Source organism: Dromiciops gliroides, chromosome 2 (genome assembly GCF_019393635.1).
Source record: "Dromiciops gliroides isolate mDroGli1 chromosome 2, mDroGli1.pri, whole genome shotgun sequence".
Lineage (NCBI taxonomy): Eukaryota > Metazoa > Chordata > Mammalia > Microbiotheria > Microbiotheriidae > Dromiciops > Dromiciops gliroides.
The window spans coordinates 677,010,840-677,026,636 of NC_057862.1; the positions used below are offsets into that span (position 1 = coordinate 677,010,840).

Below are 15,797 nucleotides of genomic sequence, written 5' to 3' on the forward strand. Positions count from 1 at the left end.
TTAGTGCAAGCCCTGAAGGCCTGGGGTGGGGCTCCTAGAATGTCCTGGCAAGAGCCCTCCCCTCAGCATCCCGACCAGAGTCCCGGTTAGATGTGGTGGGCAGACGGTTCCCGTGCTGGCCGCGCCCCTGTCCCCGCTGGCGCCACCAGATCCCCTCTACACGCCCAGACAGGGAGTTGGGCCGAGTTGCAGCCCAGGGGTTTGTACAAGACTTGAGAAGCCAGGAGGGAGGAAGCAGGAGCAGAGGGGTGAGGAGGGAGGCTGGTGGAGTGGGCAATGGAGCTTATGTACACAGGATTCTTCACTGCTTCTCAGATGAGCAGGAATGGGGCAGCCTGGGGGGGAGGGGAGAGAGGACTCCCTCCCCCCCCCCCGAATTCCTAACTCAAGACTTCTCGACCCCTCCTCCACCCTGCTGCGGTAGGGAAGGGGGGAGAAGCTAGGACCAAGTGCCCACTGTGTGCCAGGCTCTGTGACTGGCCCTGGGCTGTAAAGACAACCTTCACACAGTCCCTGCCCTCAGAGAGCTTCTTTTCTATCAAATGGCTGTGCAGAGAAGATTCCTGTTAGGTCAGGGTGGCCTTGATGGCCTCTGAGGTCCGGTGAGGTGCTTGTCCCTCCGGACAGCTCCTGGTGGCGATGTGCTCCCTGCCCATTCCCCAGGCCCCACGACATTCAGCCCCTTCCTGGATCCCAAACAGGAACGTGTCATTTGGGAAGTCGGACTAGACCTTTGTCAGCCCTGTGTTTAGTTCTATTTCTTTCCTTCCTCTCTGTTTCCCCTGTGACCTTCTCCTCCTATTCTGGCCTTCCTTAAAAAAGAAAAGTGTGACAAAATCCAGCCTAAACACGGAGTCTCGCTCTGAGACTGGAGATGGAGGTGGGTGGGGCAGGGTGGAGCCAGGCAGCCCGGACTCTGTGGTCACTCTTCTGGAAGGGACCAGACCTCGCTTCTCCCTTTGCTGACACCCGAGGTCGTGAGCTCATCCTCCCTCGGAGCCTCACTGCCTCTGAGACTTTGGGCATTTCATATGCCCGGCCTCAGTTCCCTCATCTGTAAAGTGAGAGGTTTGGGCTAAGTAGACTCTTAGGTCACTCCTGGTTCTAGATCTCTGATCTGAGGAGAGCTCACTTTTCCAGGACTTTGGGAGTTGGGAAACAACAGTGTGGAGGAGTGGACATGGAACCAGGAAGGTCTGGGTTCAAATCCTGCCTCCGATGGTTAGTAATCATACTGGCAAGGCCATTTATAAATATGATCTCATTTGATCTCACAACCCCCTTGGGAAGTCAGGGCTAGTAAGTATCTCCATTTTACAGATGAAGAAACTGAGGTTAAGTGATTTCTCTGGGGTCAGTAAGTGTCTGAGGCTGGATTTGACTTCGGGTCTTCCCAACTCCTGGAGCTGTGTGACCCTGGGCAAGTCACTTAATGGGTTTTTTTTATCTCAATTTGTTCATCTGTAAAATGTGAAGCCCCTCCCAGACCTTAAAGGGATACACCCATGTTAGTCATTATTAGTATCTGCTCCAATCCTCTGATCATTCCACAGGACTCTGAAGTTTGATGGATCACTTCCGCTTTAAACACTGTTCTGGAGGGACCCAGGATCTTCCTTTTACTGACTAGCAAAGTGAGGGTCAGGGCTTTGTCCAAGGTCACAAAGGCAATTTGGGGCAAGAGTCCAGAAATGAATGACGGGACCATTGATCGAGAAGTGGAAGGAGCCATCTAGTCTGGTCCTGTCTCTTCATTTTAGAGGAGAGGAAACTGAGGCTCAGCGAGATTTACTCAACTTGTCCAAGGTCATCCGGGGGTGTAGGCATAGGAGGCAGGACCTGAACCCAGTTCAACTCCAAATTCAGGGCTCCTTCCAACGGGCCGAACTGTTTGCTTCCTTTGTCCTATAGATGTCATGAGAGCTCAGGCGATTTCCCTAAGGTCCGTCAGGAGTAGGTCTGCTGTGGGACCCAAGTTTCTTGATTCCCAAACTCATGCTCTCACAGGCCAGGGACTGGCCCCCTCCTCAGTACTGCCTGAATCCCCCTCTTTGAGCTTCCATTTCTTAACTCCGGGATGCTGGACAAAGCTTGTGCTCTCCCTGGGTCTCTGATCTCTCCCTCTGAAATGAGCCTGTGTGGATAACTGTATTTCAATATAATTGGTTTCCTTTGTACTCCTATGGATTTCATTTTATACAAGTAAAAGCATGATGCTGAGAAGGGGTCCCTGGGACCCCCCTCCCCCAAAGTGGTTCTGACCATCTCTAAGGGATCTTCCTGTTCTAAATCGAATGGTCTCATTTTATCTAAGATTCTTTCACATTTCTCAGGCTCAGTTTCTTCTTCTGTAATTAAGTGGGGGGTGGGGTGGGGGGAGACCAGGGGATCAAGTCTCACCCTGCTCTGCCAGTCTGAGTTTTTCCAAGCCCTCCCTGCCTGCTCCTCACCCCAGCCTGAACTCAGCAGTGGGTGTTCCCCTCCCACCCCCTGTCCCTTTGGCGTCACTCCCTGTTGGGGAAAGAAGAATGTCCCCTCCCTGCTTCCATCTCCCAGGAGGGTCCCTTGATTCCAGGGTTTGGGGACAAGAGCCATCCCTTGGCCCTCTTTGGGATTCTAGCACAAATCCTGGCCCATGGAGCCATCACTTTTCATACTGAGGGAATCTTCTCCTTCTAAGTCATTTTCCTTCCAAGCCGTTCTCTACTCCAGAACATTCCTCGCTGGGAGGGTTGGGAAAGGCCCCTCCCGGGGCCAGGTATGTGCACTGGGAAGCAGCCTGACGGGAGGGAGGAGCATCTTTCTGCCCTTGGTGACTCAGATCAAGACCCAGAATTCATTGCACTGCTGGATGGGAAGGGGAGCACCAAAGAGAACACTGGGCTTAGAGTCAGCTGAACCTCAGGCTCCAATACCTCCTTCCCCTGAGTCCTTCCAGCTCTGAGAGCTTGTGTCCCTGGGTCTCAGCTTCCTGATTTGTGAAATGAGGGGGTCTGTTCTAGGTGATCTCTGAGGTCCCTTTCACCTCTAGGTCTATTCCGATGTGGGAGGTGGGGACAGCTAGGTGGTGCAGTAGATAGAGCCCTAGGCCTGCAGTCAGGAAGATCTGGGTTCCAAGACTGGCTTGGAAACTTACTAACTGTGTGACTTATCCATAAAATGGGGATAGTAAATACAAGGACCTCACAGGATTGTTATGAGGATCAGATGAGATTCTATTTGTAAAACACTTAGCAGAGCATCTGGCACATAACAGGTACTTCCCAAATGCTTATTTTCTTCCTTCCTTCCTTTAACTCAACCAGTAGCTAAATGATGTTTTTAAAGTGTTTACTACATGACTGACTAAGTGCTGGGTTAGAAAGGCAGGCCAGAACAGCCCCTGCCCTCAAGGGGTGTACAAGCGAATGGGGAGGGAGGGATATCCATTACACCAGAGCATGGGAATGAGCGTGGGGTACGTGTGTGGAGGGTGGTGGAGACCAGCTTTCTCCCATGTTGCTCCAAGGGCAGTCTTTCTAACCCCGTTGCTAACTTCCCTGTTTAATTTGTAGCTTGCAGACGGTATGATTGGCTCAGCCCCCATTAACTTGGTGTCGTCTTCATCTGGTGCCCATGTAGGTATCGTTAACCCTTTTTTTGGTGGGGGGAGAATGGGGATGGATGCTCCCTGAGGCCCGACAGAGCTCAGTCAGCTCTCAGTTATCTGTGCCTTCATGAGAAGGCTTCACAACATGGGTGATCCCCCCAAATCGCAGTCAGTCTTTGGGGAATTTCAGTCACTTCCGTGATTTCTCTCACAGGCTTGTTTGCTGCTTTGCTCAGAATTACACTGGGTCTGTAGACCCAGGGCTCTCCCCACTGGGGCAAGATGCCTGCAGAGGTCCCCAGGCCCAGCTAGTGTCAGACCATGACTGCTGGGAAGGCTGGGACGCACATAAAGATGATAGCAGCACGTTTATTTAGTGCTTTAGAGACAGTTTCCTCAATCCAGCCACTCGTCAAGCATCTGCTAAGCCCCTACCACGTGGCCGGCGCTGGCCTGGGTGCTGGAAATACCAAAACAGAAAATGAAACGGTGCTTGGCCTTGAGAAGTTTGCATTCTACTAATATACTAATTGGTTAATAATTCCTTTGCAACAATCTGGTGTGGGTGGGACACACAAACATCATTCTCAAAAGTTTACAGATGAGGAAATTGAGGCTTAGATGTGGAGGAGAGCACTGGTTCAGGAGTCAGGAGATCTGGGTTCAAATCCTACCTTTGCTACTTGCTACCTGGATGGGCTTGAGGAAGTCGCATCAACGTCTGTGAAATGAGAGTTAGATGGGATGGCCTCTGAGGTCCCTTTTAGCTCTAGACCCCGGATACTTTGACTCACCTGAAGCTGTCTTATGGCTGGTGAGTGAGAGCACAGGGATCCGATCGGGCCTGTGGTTTTCCAAAGTCAAGTCTGGGGCCCCCTCCATGGATCACTCTGCTTCTCTAGAAGCACAGTAATTGGGACCAGCAGGGGAGCAGCGGGTCAGTGAGTGCCTTAGGCCACAGAGGCAGCCGCAGTTCTGGAAGGATTTCTCAGAAGGGGCAGTTCTTTGGGGGTTTTGTCCAGAGCCAGCCTCTCCAGCCTTCCCCCCGCCACATCCCCCCAACCGCACACTTTGGGGAGACAGCATGGCCACGGGCTTGAGGTGGGGGTGCATGCATGCTGTGGGCAGCCTTTGGGGAAGCACATGGGTTCTAGCGCGGAGAGATGGGGGGCACACTGACATGAGCAAGCATGGCTTCTCCACTCCTTCCTTCCTTTCCCATTCCCCAGCCCCTCCCAGGCTCCTTCTGTCTCCCCCTGACTCAGAGGGTGTGAGGCTGGCTTCAGGGCCCAGATCAGCCACACCCTATTCTGGGTCAGCTCTCCTGTAGGCCGAAGTTGTGGGAAACAGAGCTGAAAAAGGGGATCACTGGCCTGTGCATCTGGGCTTGGGGGCAAAGGCTGTGGTGGGAATCCAAACAAAACACTGTCTGGCCTTAGGGAGAGAGAAACACACACTTATGTTTGCAATCCCCTATAGCATGTAAGATCTTACAACTTGCCCATAGTCACACAGGGAAGAACCAGGCCCCCCAGTAAGCAAAGGGACACATGCCCGGGCTCTAGGGGTGCTGCCTGTTTGTTGGGGGACGCACAGTTCTCTGCTTTCCTGGAGGTCCCCGACTTCATAGAGTAGGCTTGCTGGACAAGGCAGGAGCCCATAGAGACACAGCGATAACAGAAGGGCTGTGGCTGGTCAGCAATCTGGATGGGATGGAGAACAGACAGAGTCAATCCGGGAGGGCTTCCCAGAGAAGGCGACCACCTCCACCCTCCTCTCTCTGTTTAGCCTTCCTTGTAAGGGCTCCTGGTGGCACAACTGTGATTGACCTTAGAACTTGGAGGGACCTTAAAGGCCCCCTCCCCCCTCCCCCCTCCCCCCACCCTTTAGATATGAGAAAACCAAAGCCCATACAGTTCTAGAGACTTATTCTAGGTCACCTAGGTAATAAATGTGGGAGTCAGGATTGGAACCCATGTCTTCCGCCCTTCAAATCCAGAACATTGGGTGTATCATAGTGCTTCCTGTCTCACAGTCTCTTTTCTGGGGGCAGAGAAGGAGAAAACACTTTTTCTAACAACAGTCCTTTGCCAAATGCTCTTTTTTTTTTTTTTTGTGAGGCAATTGGGGTTAAGTGACTTGCCCAGGGCCCCACAGCTAGTAAGTGTTAAGTGTCTGAGGTCGGATTTGAACTCAGGTCCTCCTGACTCCAGGGCCGGTGCTCTATCCACTGCACCACCTAGCCGCCCCTTGCCAAATGCTTTTAACTAAGGCTTGGTTTCAGCCAGTTACCCAGCATCAATGTGCAATTTTTTATAATGCTGGGCTTGGAATCAGAAAGACATCTTTCTGAGTTCAAATCTGGCCTCAGATCCTTGCTTAGCAGTGTGACCCTGGGCAAGTCACTGGACGCTGTTTGTCTCAGTTTCCTCATCTGTAAGATGAGCCGGAAAAGGAATGGTAGACCACTCTAGTATCTCTGCCAAGAAACTCCAAGTGGGTCACGAAGAGTCGGTCACGACTGAACAACAACAATGTTGACCTCCAAATGTCATTAATTCAGAGGCAATTAATTTGGAAGGAGCCATAATGCAGACAAGGCCCAGCCTAACATTTTCTGCAGGAGAGACATCTTGAGTGGTGGGGCACAAAAGACTGAAAAGAAGTCTGTGACCTCCTCGTAACACATCCAGAGATGAGAGGCCGAGTTGAAGAGAAGCAGTGTTTCCCAGCATTAGCAGCACCCAATGGTACTTTGCAGTCTAGACTTGTGATTGCATCAGTGAAAGTGAGCCCCAGCGTGGAAATTCCTTCCAGTGATGCATATCAGCAACTCAGCTGTAATTCAGAGCCTTGAGAATAGCTTAGGGGGGCACTGAGAGGTTAAGTCAGCCACAGTCAGTAAGGGGCTGGCGGTGGTAGAACTCAAACCCAACCCTTCCTGACCCTCACGGTTGCTCTGTATTCATCCATTGGCATATACTGGGCAAATTCCCTGATGATTCTTATCTGTTCATTAAAGCAGGCCCCTTTCAAGCCTCGGTTTGGCCACAGCGGCCTCAGCCTGAGTACTTGAAAGCGGCTGGGCCGTCTTTCCCAGAGATCCTCGGATTCGGCGGGTTGGCCCGCTCTGCGTGCCCCCTCTGCCTATCATGGCTTGTAATCTGGCCTGGTCTTCGGTGAGTCATCCGTGGCAAATCCAAATCCTCCATCAGATGACAAGTGGAGGGGAGGAGAGGGAATCCGAGCCTGAGTCTGTAAGCTATTTGGAATAATGCAGGGCGCATACTTTACGGTCTCTCCTGTTCCGAGGAGCTGGAGTCGATGCCGACATTGGATCCCTGCTGTTGGAGGCCAGAGCAGGCTCCGGGCGCCTTCCCCTCCCCCCGAGCTCCCCTCCAAACATTCTTGTGGTCTCCTGGGGGGGGCCCTTCTCCCCTAGCACACCCTGCAGGGGGTGAGACTGTTGCCTGGCAGGAGCCCCAGACCTGGATGGGGAGAAGCTGGCCCAAACACCCCTCACCGCCCACTCCCCAACCCTGCCTCCTCTAGAAGAGAATTCTAGAGCCTTTGGCTGGAGAGGTCCAGAAAGGGTCATCCTGTCCCTCCCCCTGACTCCATGCTCACTCTGATTCCAACCCAGAGACAGAACATTCACCCCTTTTTCCAGAATTCAGGCACCTTGGGGGCTCAAAGGGACCTTGGGCATCATCGAGGCACAGAGTGACTAATATTTGTCCCCAAGGCAAAGCACCAGGGGCGGCCTGATGGGATTTCCAGCCTCATTCTTGAGAACAGTTCCCAGCATCTCACAGAGGAAAGCAGCCTCAGCCGCCGCCTGCTCCAGCCTGGGCCCTGGCAGCCGGCCTTAAGCATGCCAAGGACTCCCGTGTGGAAGAGGGATTGGCTTTTTTCCGTTGAGCCCAGAGGTCAGGACCAGGAGCACCTGGGAGAAGCGGCAAAGAGGCAAACTGAGGCTGGATTTCAGAGGGGAAACAACAAATATCCTTACAATTGGGGCTCAAAGGAGGCTGGGCTGCCTCGGGGCACAGGCAGCGGACCCCCACCCCCCTTCACACACACACACACACACACACACACACACACACACACACACACACACACACAGAGGAAGCCTTCAGTGTGAGGCTGTCCTTTCGGGGATGCCTTTCAGGTAGGGGTTGGACTGGACAGCCTGTATTTCCAATTCTGAAGGTCTGTGCTTCTGAAGGTCTGTATCTGACCTAGAATTAGGCAGCTGGCGGCACAGCGGATAGAGGGAAAGACTTGGGTTCAAATCTTGCCCCAGATACTACCCGGGCAAGTCACTTCGTCCCTGTTTGCCTCGGTTTCCTCACCTGTAAAACAGGGACAATCATAGCACCCACTCCCCGGGCCTGTTGTGAGGATCACGTGAAATCACAATTGTAAAGCCTGGCACATAGTAGGTGCCAAGGGTGCAAAGCCAAAGTGATTTTCCTTCCACTGTCCTCCTGGGAGAAAGGCCCTGGATTCCCTCAGTAAAATGCCCCAGTGTCCCTTACCGCCCTTGAGGTCAGGAAGTGGATCCCCACGCTCCTGCTCCAATCCAGGGGCCCTTCTCTCTGGATCTGGCCTCAAGGATGACGAAGCGCTGCTCGCCATCTTCACCCAATGTTCGGGAGGTGGGTGGCAGTGCCCTGCTCCAGGTGGCTGCTCCATCACACTCACAATCATGGGAGCTGTAGAGAAGCATCTCTTTTACAAAAGGGGAAGAGCTGAGAGCTTTGAATTGGGTGTCAGGGGAGATGGGTTCAAATACTACCTCTGATGTTTACTCTCTTTGTTCCCTTGGGCAAATCACTTTCACTTATCTGTAAACAAACGGAGGGGGTTGGAGATGCCCTCAGAGGTTCCTTCCAGCTCCGAATCTCTGGTTCTGTGAAAGTCAGAGGTGTATAATCATTGTAAAGATGCGGGTTTGACTCCTTTCACTATGTGCAGGAAATAGAAGTAGGCTCACCAAATAGAGGCCTTTAGGGGAACTGCTTTAATGGGGAAAGAACCCTTGACTATGGCTGCCTCTGAGTCACTTTAAAGCTCTTGGTTTTCTTAGGTAGTTAAAAACGCCCCTTGCAATACTGCGTGGGCTTCTTACCCAGCAAAGCCTTTTTGATAGACAGAATAAGTTTTCAGCCCTATCCCTGTTGGCATGAGCAAAAATGTGAAACTAAAGTCTTTTGGCTACACTTCTTAACTTGAGGAATATGAATAGATCTTCATTTAATCATCTAAATTAATTTAGTCCTTTTGGTCTTTCTCAAAGGATAAAGATTATAGGACCTCAAAGTTGAAAGGGACTTCAATGGTGATCTATTCCAAACCATAGCCCCAAGTAATTCCCATTACAACACTCCCCACAAAGCGGTCATCTAACCTCTGCTTGATGGTCTTCAAGAAGGGAGATGCCCCCCCCTTCCTAACCCCATCTCTAGAGCCAATCAATCAATCAACGAACCAACCTATATTTAACGCCTATTTTATGCCAGGCACTCAGCTAAGAATTGAGGAAACAAAAAGAGGTAGAAGACACTCTCTGCCCTCAATGAGCTTACAATCTAATGGGGGAAGGCAGCCCATTGCCCTTGGGAAGGAAGGTTTTTCTTATGTAACCCCAGTCCAAAAGCCATTGGTATGGGACTCTCTGGGATGGGGGTTATATTCGTATCAAGTGAAAATCTGCCTCTTTTCTGCTTCCTCTGATTCTCCTCAAGTTTTGGCCTCTGAGATAAACATTTCTTAAGTGTGCAAATCTCATCTTGGTTCTCTACAACAGTATTTGAAGCCAGCCATTATCTCTGTATATAAAAGAGGACTTGGGAAGGTTTTACATTCTCAAGATGCTGGGCCATGTTCTGATTTTTAGGGGTTCATCCCTTGGTTTTGCTTCTTCTCTCTCCCCACCCAACAGGCCCATCTTTTCTCCCTATCTCCCATTCTGGGGTGCTCCAGACTCAGGGTCATTGATTCCCCCAAAACAGACCAAGAAAGTCCTCATATGTTCAGTCTTCTCTCTCCACTTTTCACTACCTTCCCTTGGGATTGTTGGTGCTAACCAAGTGTTTTGGCTTGAAAGGCTCATCTGAAAGGCTCATCTTCCCAGTTCCTGATGGTCAGAGGATGGAGTGAAGGCAAATAGAGAGAGGGAAAATGTCAACAGAGACTTTCAGGAGGCACGAGGGGTCTGTGCCAACAGCCAGTGGAAAGTCAAACACCTGGCTTGGGCATGGACCCTGAGCGGTCATGCCCAACGTTTTCGTAACTGAGAATCTCTGTTTAATGTCAAAGGATGTTAAGGACCTCCACATGAAGGTTGTGTTATCAGTATTTGGGGCATAGTGGAGGGAGCCCTAGATCTGTAGCCTTAAGACCTGGGTTCAAATCCTGATTTCTGGATGATCTTGGGCAAACTACTTCATTTTCTTGACCTTAGTGTCATACATCTGCCAATATGGTAGACTGAAAGGAGAAGAGAGGCAGATGATGGAAGGGTAAAGTGGGAGGAGTTTGGGCTGGAGGGCTCAGGAAAGGGAAGTGGTTTCACAGGTAGAAAGGGGTTATATTAGTTGGCCTGTGCTGTCGCTACCAGCTTTCATCTACCATCCTGTAACTCTAAAAGGGCAAAATCCTGTGACAGGGCTTTAAAAGAGTTCAATTTGATTCAAGCCCCATCAACTCCAACAAGCCTACTATGTGCAAGGCCTTGGGGATGCAAGAGATGAGAAGCAGATCTTACCTTCAAGGAGTCTGTATTCTGCTGGGGGAGCTTAAACAGAGCTATGCAGGTTTTCAAAATATTTACACACATGTTGAAGACATAAAGGTACATCTTCTCATTGTTGAGAATGGGCTATTCAGTGAGATGGATCTCTGCAGTGATTGTGGTTGATCCCGGGTTGGGAATCACTGGTGCAGAGTTGACTATCCCGGGGTGGGGAGGTGTAGACAGACCTTTGTGGAATCAAAGGGGCATCCAGCCATGGGCCTGTGTTGGTCTGCCTATCTATGTGTGTGCCTATATATATATATATTTGTATGTGTACACATGTGGTGCATGTTCTTGGGGGGGTGAGGATGTGTGTATTTCTGTGTGTTGGCATGTCTATATGTTAATACCCATATATCTACATGCATAGTCTTCGACGTGTGGACAGCCTACTTATATGTGTGTTCACATGTACATATATACACACATGTAAATGCATGAGCACACCCACGTAGTGCACATACATGTCTGTGCAGTGATACACACAGGCATAGGCACATACAGGCACAACACACATACATGTACATGTCTATATAGGTATACAAATGTGTATGTTTATATGTGTATATACTCATATACATACACATAAATATATAAAAATAAAATATAAATTCATATATATGAATTTATATACATATTATATATTATATATATATGTATGAGGCTGAGTCAGAGGACCTGGATTTAAATCCCACTTTCCTACTTAATAGTTGTGTGAGGGTGAGTGGATTACTCTCTTCTGAGCTTTGGTTTTTTCCTTTGGGGATTTGGAGAGGGTGAGGGAGGAGACTGAAGGGGATGGCAGAGATGAGATGGGGGAGATGGGCTGGCCTCTCCTCCAGCAAACCCACTTCCTGGGACCCCTCTCTTCCCACCTCATTATGCTACCCCCCCCACTTTTCCTCCCCCATTTTAAATCCAGGCAAAAAAGTTCCTAGTTATTCCCAGAAACTGAGGCCCTGAGAGGGGATTGATTGTGTGCCTCAGATTTCTCCACGCATTTATCTGTACATACATGTTTCTGTCTGCATGCACTAATGTGCCTGCCTGTGTATGTGGTTTGGCGCATGTTTGTAGCTGGTGCTTGACCCCAGAGCTGCAGTTCTTTGTTGCTTTGTAAACCAACTGCCTCTTGTTGTTTCTTTGGTGCTGCAGAAGACCCTTCTGGTGAGTGGGGAAGCCAGAGATGCTCCCTGTAGACTCCCCTCCCTTCTATCCCTCCTTCCCTGAGACTATGTAGGATCATGGGGTGGTCCCACTGTTGGGCACCTCTTCTATTGGTGGCTTCCACTCCTTGCCTTTGGATGTGACCTTGGGAATGCTGGGGATCAGTTTGGAAGAAGATTCTGTCATATTCAGTCCATCAATATTAAATATCCACTACGTGCCAGGCACTGTGCTAAATAAACTACCTAACCTCTGTTTGAGTTTCCTCATCTGTAAAATGAGGCTAATAATAGCATATCTCATAGGGTTGTTGTGGGGATCCAATGGGATCATCTTTGTAAAGTGCTTAGCACAATGCCTGGCACATAGTAGGCACTGTATAAATGTTACTTATTATTATTATTCTGGGACCTGGAAGTCTATCTCAGAGGTTATGATGTGCACCTTTCACAAGGTTTTAAATTGATGATCCATGAGTACAACCAATATGGCGCTGTGAAATGTAGGTTGGTATTGCCTGGAAAGAATGTTGTTACCAGGGAGGGCTTCTTGGAGGGGGTGCATTTTCTAGTTCTGTGGTGTTCCTCAGGGCAGGACTGAAAACTCAGCTCAGCTCCTAAGCCATCTTTCTCTCCCCCCCCCCGCCCCGCCCCCACCGCCCCGCAACCTGGTCCCCTCTTCAGGAGGAGGAGTTCATCGACTGGTGGAGTAAATTCTATGCCTCAACGGGAGAGAACGAAAAATGTCGATCCTACCTGGAGAAGGGGTTTGACACTCTGCAGGTGAGCACTGTGGGTCCTTTTGCCTCATTGAAGATTCCTTGAGCTCAGTCTGGGGTTCAACCCAGTAGAGAGGACAAGAGGATGAGGGGAGAGATATGATCCCTGCCCGTGGGAAATCTACACCCTTACAAGAGAAGTAGGGTTAGAACATTGAAAATAGAATATGGGGTTTGAGCTGAAAGAGTTACAGAATATTCCAGGATCTTAGAGGAACCTCCACACACAGTACCATTAGAGGTCAGCATCCCTGACCAGGTTGTTATCCAGCTCCTCCTTGAAGGTCTAAAATTAGAGGGAAGCCACCATCTGGCTAGCCCAATGGTCACGAAGTTTTGCCTTGCGCTGAGCCTAAACCAGAGGAAGGAGAGATCATCGTAGGCAGGGGAATCATGAAAGACTTCTTGGAGGAGTTAGAGCGTGAGTGGGACCTTACAGAATGGGCAGCACTTGGATGCAGAGAGCAGATAGGTTTCCGTGTAGACCTCCATCTATGTAGTTTTCAAAGGTCCCAAAGCCCCATCAAAGGCAGCCTGAGCCTTGCTCTCATTTAGTATTATCATGTTATATAGTTTGAATAGTCCCTTAAGCAGAACACTCTATTCCCCAACCACATGGAACAAACACCCTGACCTCAGCTTTCTTCAACTGCCTCTTCTGTCTTTCTCTCACCTTCTTCCTCCATCTCTCAAAATCCTTTTTCTGCTTTCTGATCTTCCCTCCTCCCCTTCCTTTTTCCCTCCTTTCTCTTCTCTCTCCCATTCTCCTTCCTTTCTATTTCCTGCTCGCACCCTGCCTTTGAATCCTCCTACCTGTTTTTTCCTCCTCTTAACTTCTTTCCCTCTTCTCCTCTTTGTATCTCTCTGTTCCTCTTCTCCTTCTTTACCCCTCCATTTCCTCCTCTCTCTTCTCTCTTTTGGTCTCTCCACCATATTTGGCAGGTGTATGACACTGATTTGGAGAATGTAGAGAGCTTTGAGGGTCTGTCTGACTTTTGTAACACCTTCAAACTGTACCGGGGGAAGACCCAGGAGGAGATGGAAGACCCATCTGTAATTGGGGAGTTCAAGGTAACCAGGCCCACATGGGCACCTTTGACACCCGGGATTCTACATAGCTTGTGTCTAAGGGGTCAGAGGGTGGGTATTATGTATTATGGGGACCTCTGGTTTCATGGAGAAGAATGAATGGTTTGAATAGATGTCAGTGACTATGGTGATGGTAATGAGGGTGGGATCAATGATGGTGGTAATGGGGATGAAGGTAATGAGGATGATGGTGATGGTAATGATGGTTGGTGGTGGGTAGAGAAAGTGATGAGGAAGGTGGTGAGGGTGGTGGGAATGGGGCTGATGGTGGCACTTGCCGTGGTGAGGGACGAGCACTGATCATGGTGATGTCAATAATGATGACCTCAGTGGTGTGGACAGTGAGAGTGAAGGTGTTGGCAAACAGGACGACGGGGAGGGTGCTGCCGCTGCTGCTGAAAACTAACCCCAGTCTCTTTGCAGGGACTGTTCAAAATCTATCCCCTGCCAGATGACCCGGCCGTCCCCTTGCCCCCAAGGCAGTTTCACCAGCTTCCTGCCCAGGGGCCCCAGGAGTGTTTGGTTCGTGTTTATATCATCCGAGCTTTTGGCCTTCAACCCAAGGACCCCAATGGGAAGGTAACACCACAGGGCCCACACTTCCTCTCGAACCAAGGGGCAATGGGATTTAGCCTTTCCTGACCTCTGGGGACCCAAGGGTCACACATGAAACGAGGTGGGACAAAATAGAATTTTAGGAGGTCAGAGGAAGCTGCCTGGTGGAGGTGGGCTTGAAGGGATCCTTTTTCAGAGGGCAACGGTATATGCAAGCAGCACGTGTAGGGAAAAGGGTTGAGACAATCCCAATTGCATGTGCAGTCAACCTGGACCTGGTCTCAAGTTCTGTTATGAACACTTTCTAGTTGTGTGACTCCAAGTGAGTAACCGAAATTATCCCATCTTTTTGCTTTGCAGACTTTAAAACACCATCAAGTGTCAGTTGTTATTAAGAAATGTTCAGCTGAGAAGTTTGGCCTTGATAAGGCAACTAGCATAGTGGACAGAACACTGAACCTGGTATCAGGAAGACCTGAGTTCAAATTCCACCTCATGTACTTGCTAGCTGTGTGACTCCCGTCACTTAGCCTTTTTTCAACCTCAGTTTCCCCATCTGTGAAGTGGGGATAATAACAATATTTCCCAGGCTTTTTGTAGAGATCATATGAGATAAAATGTATTGCAAACTTTAAGGTGTTATGTAAATGTTATTGTTATTATTATTAATAGGGGATGTTCCTTAATTTGCAGGCAGCTGGCGGGCCCCTTTATGACGCATGTGGAGTTGGGGTCAGGACTGGTTAAGCACCTATAGTTCTGTGTAAAATCAGAACTTTGAATGCAATTACAACCTGCCTTTCCTACCTCCTCTCCCAATCTAACCTCATCTATGCTGTGTGGACGTGTGCGGAAATGGAGGAAAGAGCCTAGGGGGAGTTCAGAGGAGGCAGATGGAGTTAGTAATAATGATGGTGATTGGGGCAGCTAGGTGGCGCAGTGGATAGAGCAGCGGCCCTGGAGTCAGGAGGACCTGAGTTCAAATCTGGCCTCAGACACTTAACACTTACTAGCTGTGTGACCCTGGGCAAGTCACTTAACCCCAATTGCCTCACTAAAAAAACAACAAAAACAAAACAAAAACAAAAAAATAATGATGGTGATCGCGATGATGCTAATAAGGAAGAGCAGGAGAGGAGAGAAGGAGAAGGGACCTTGGGGCCATCTAGTTCAGATTTCTCATTTTACAGAGAAGGAAATTGAGGCCCAGAGAGGGTCAGTGACTCGCTCAAGGCCACAGAGGTAGGATTTGAATCCAGGTTCTGTGACTTCAGAGGCAGTGATCTCTAAGCACTGTTACCTAAGAAGAATTTTCAAGACATGTTGGATCAGCCATCACAGCTGCTTTTTATCTGTCCTATCCCCTAGTGTGACCCTTACATCAAGATTTCTGTGGGGAAAAAAACAGTGAATGACCAGGAAAACTACATCCCCTGCACTCTGGAGCCTGTGTTTGGAAAGTAAGTGAAGAGGACCCGTCTCCATGAAGCATGAGCTGGGTGTGTGGAGGCGAATGGGGGCAGGGAAGCAGGGTGGGCTGAGGGGAGGGGGCCAGGGAGACACCACCAAGGGGCTTACATCTGTATCTCCATTTCTTCATCGTATCCCCTAGCACAAAACTTGGCACATAGTAGGTCTTCATCCAATGCTACTTGAATTGCTAATGCTTTTGCTTCCCAGGAGTTGGAGACAAAGTCAAGGTGGGGAGGCTCTCCCCAAAGAGGAGACAAGCCACTCAATTGTGGGTGGTGGTAGTGGTGGTGGTGGTGGTGGTGGTGTGTGTGTGTGTGTGTGTGTGTGTGTGTGTGTGTGAG

The 15,797-nt window shown here is 49.7% G+C and overlaps 1 protein-coding gene across 9 annotated transcripts in view; it reads left to right on the forward strand.

Moving 5' to 3' along the window:
* The window catches only part of DYSF (dysferlin), a 255,076-nt gene that overhangs the window by 213,122 nt on the left and 26,157 nt on the right, over window positions 1-15,797 (forward strand). For 8 of the 9 annotated variants that reach the window (XM_043987208.1, XM_043987210.1, XM_043987212.1 and 5 more), the window contains 4 exons: window positions 12,245-12,343; window positions 13,282-13,410; window positions 13,852-14,007; window positions 15,352-15,443. In XM_043987208.1, coding sequence (XP_043843143.1) covers window positions 12,245-12,343; window positions 13,282-13,410; window positions 13,852-14,007; window positions 15,352-15,443 — 476 coding nt within the window. Of the gene's footprint in view, window positions 1-3,554; window positions 3,618-12,244; window positions 12,344-13,281; window positions 13,411-13,851; window positions 14,008-15,351; window positions 15,444-15,797 lie in introns of all 9 variants that reach the window. The other variant, XM_043987206.1, reaches the window with a different exon arrangement.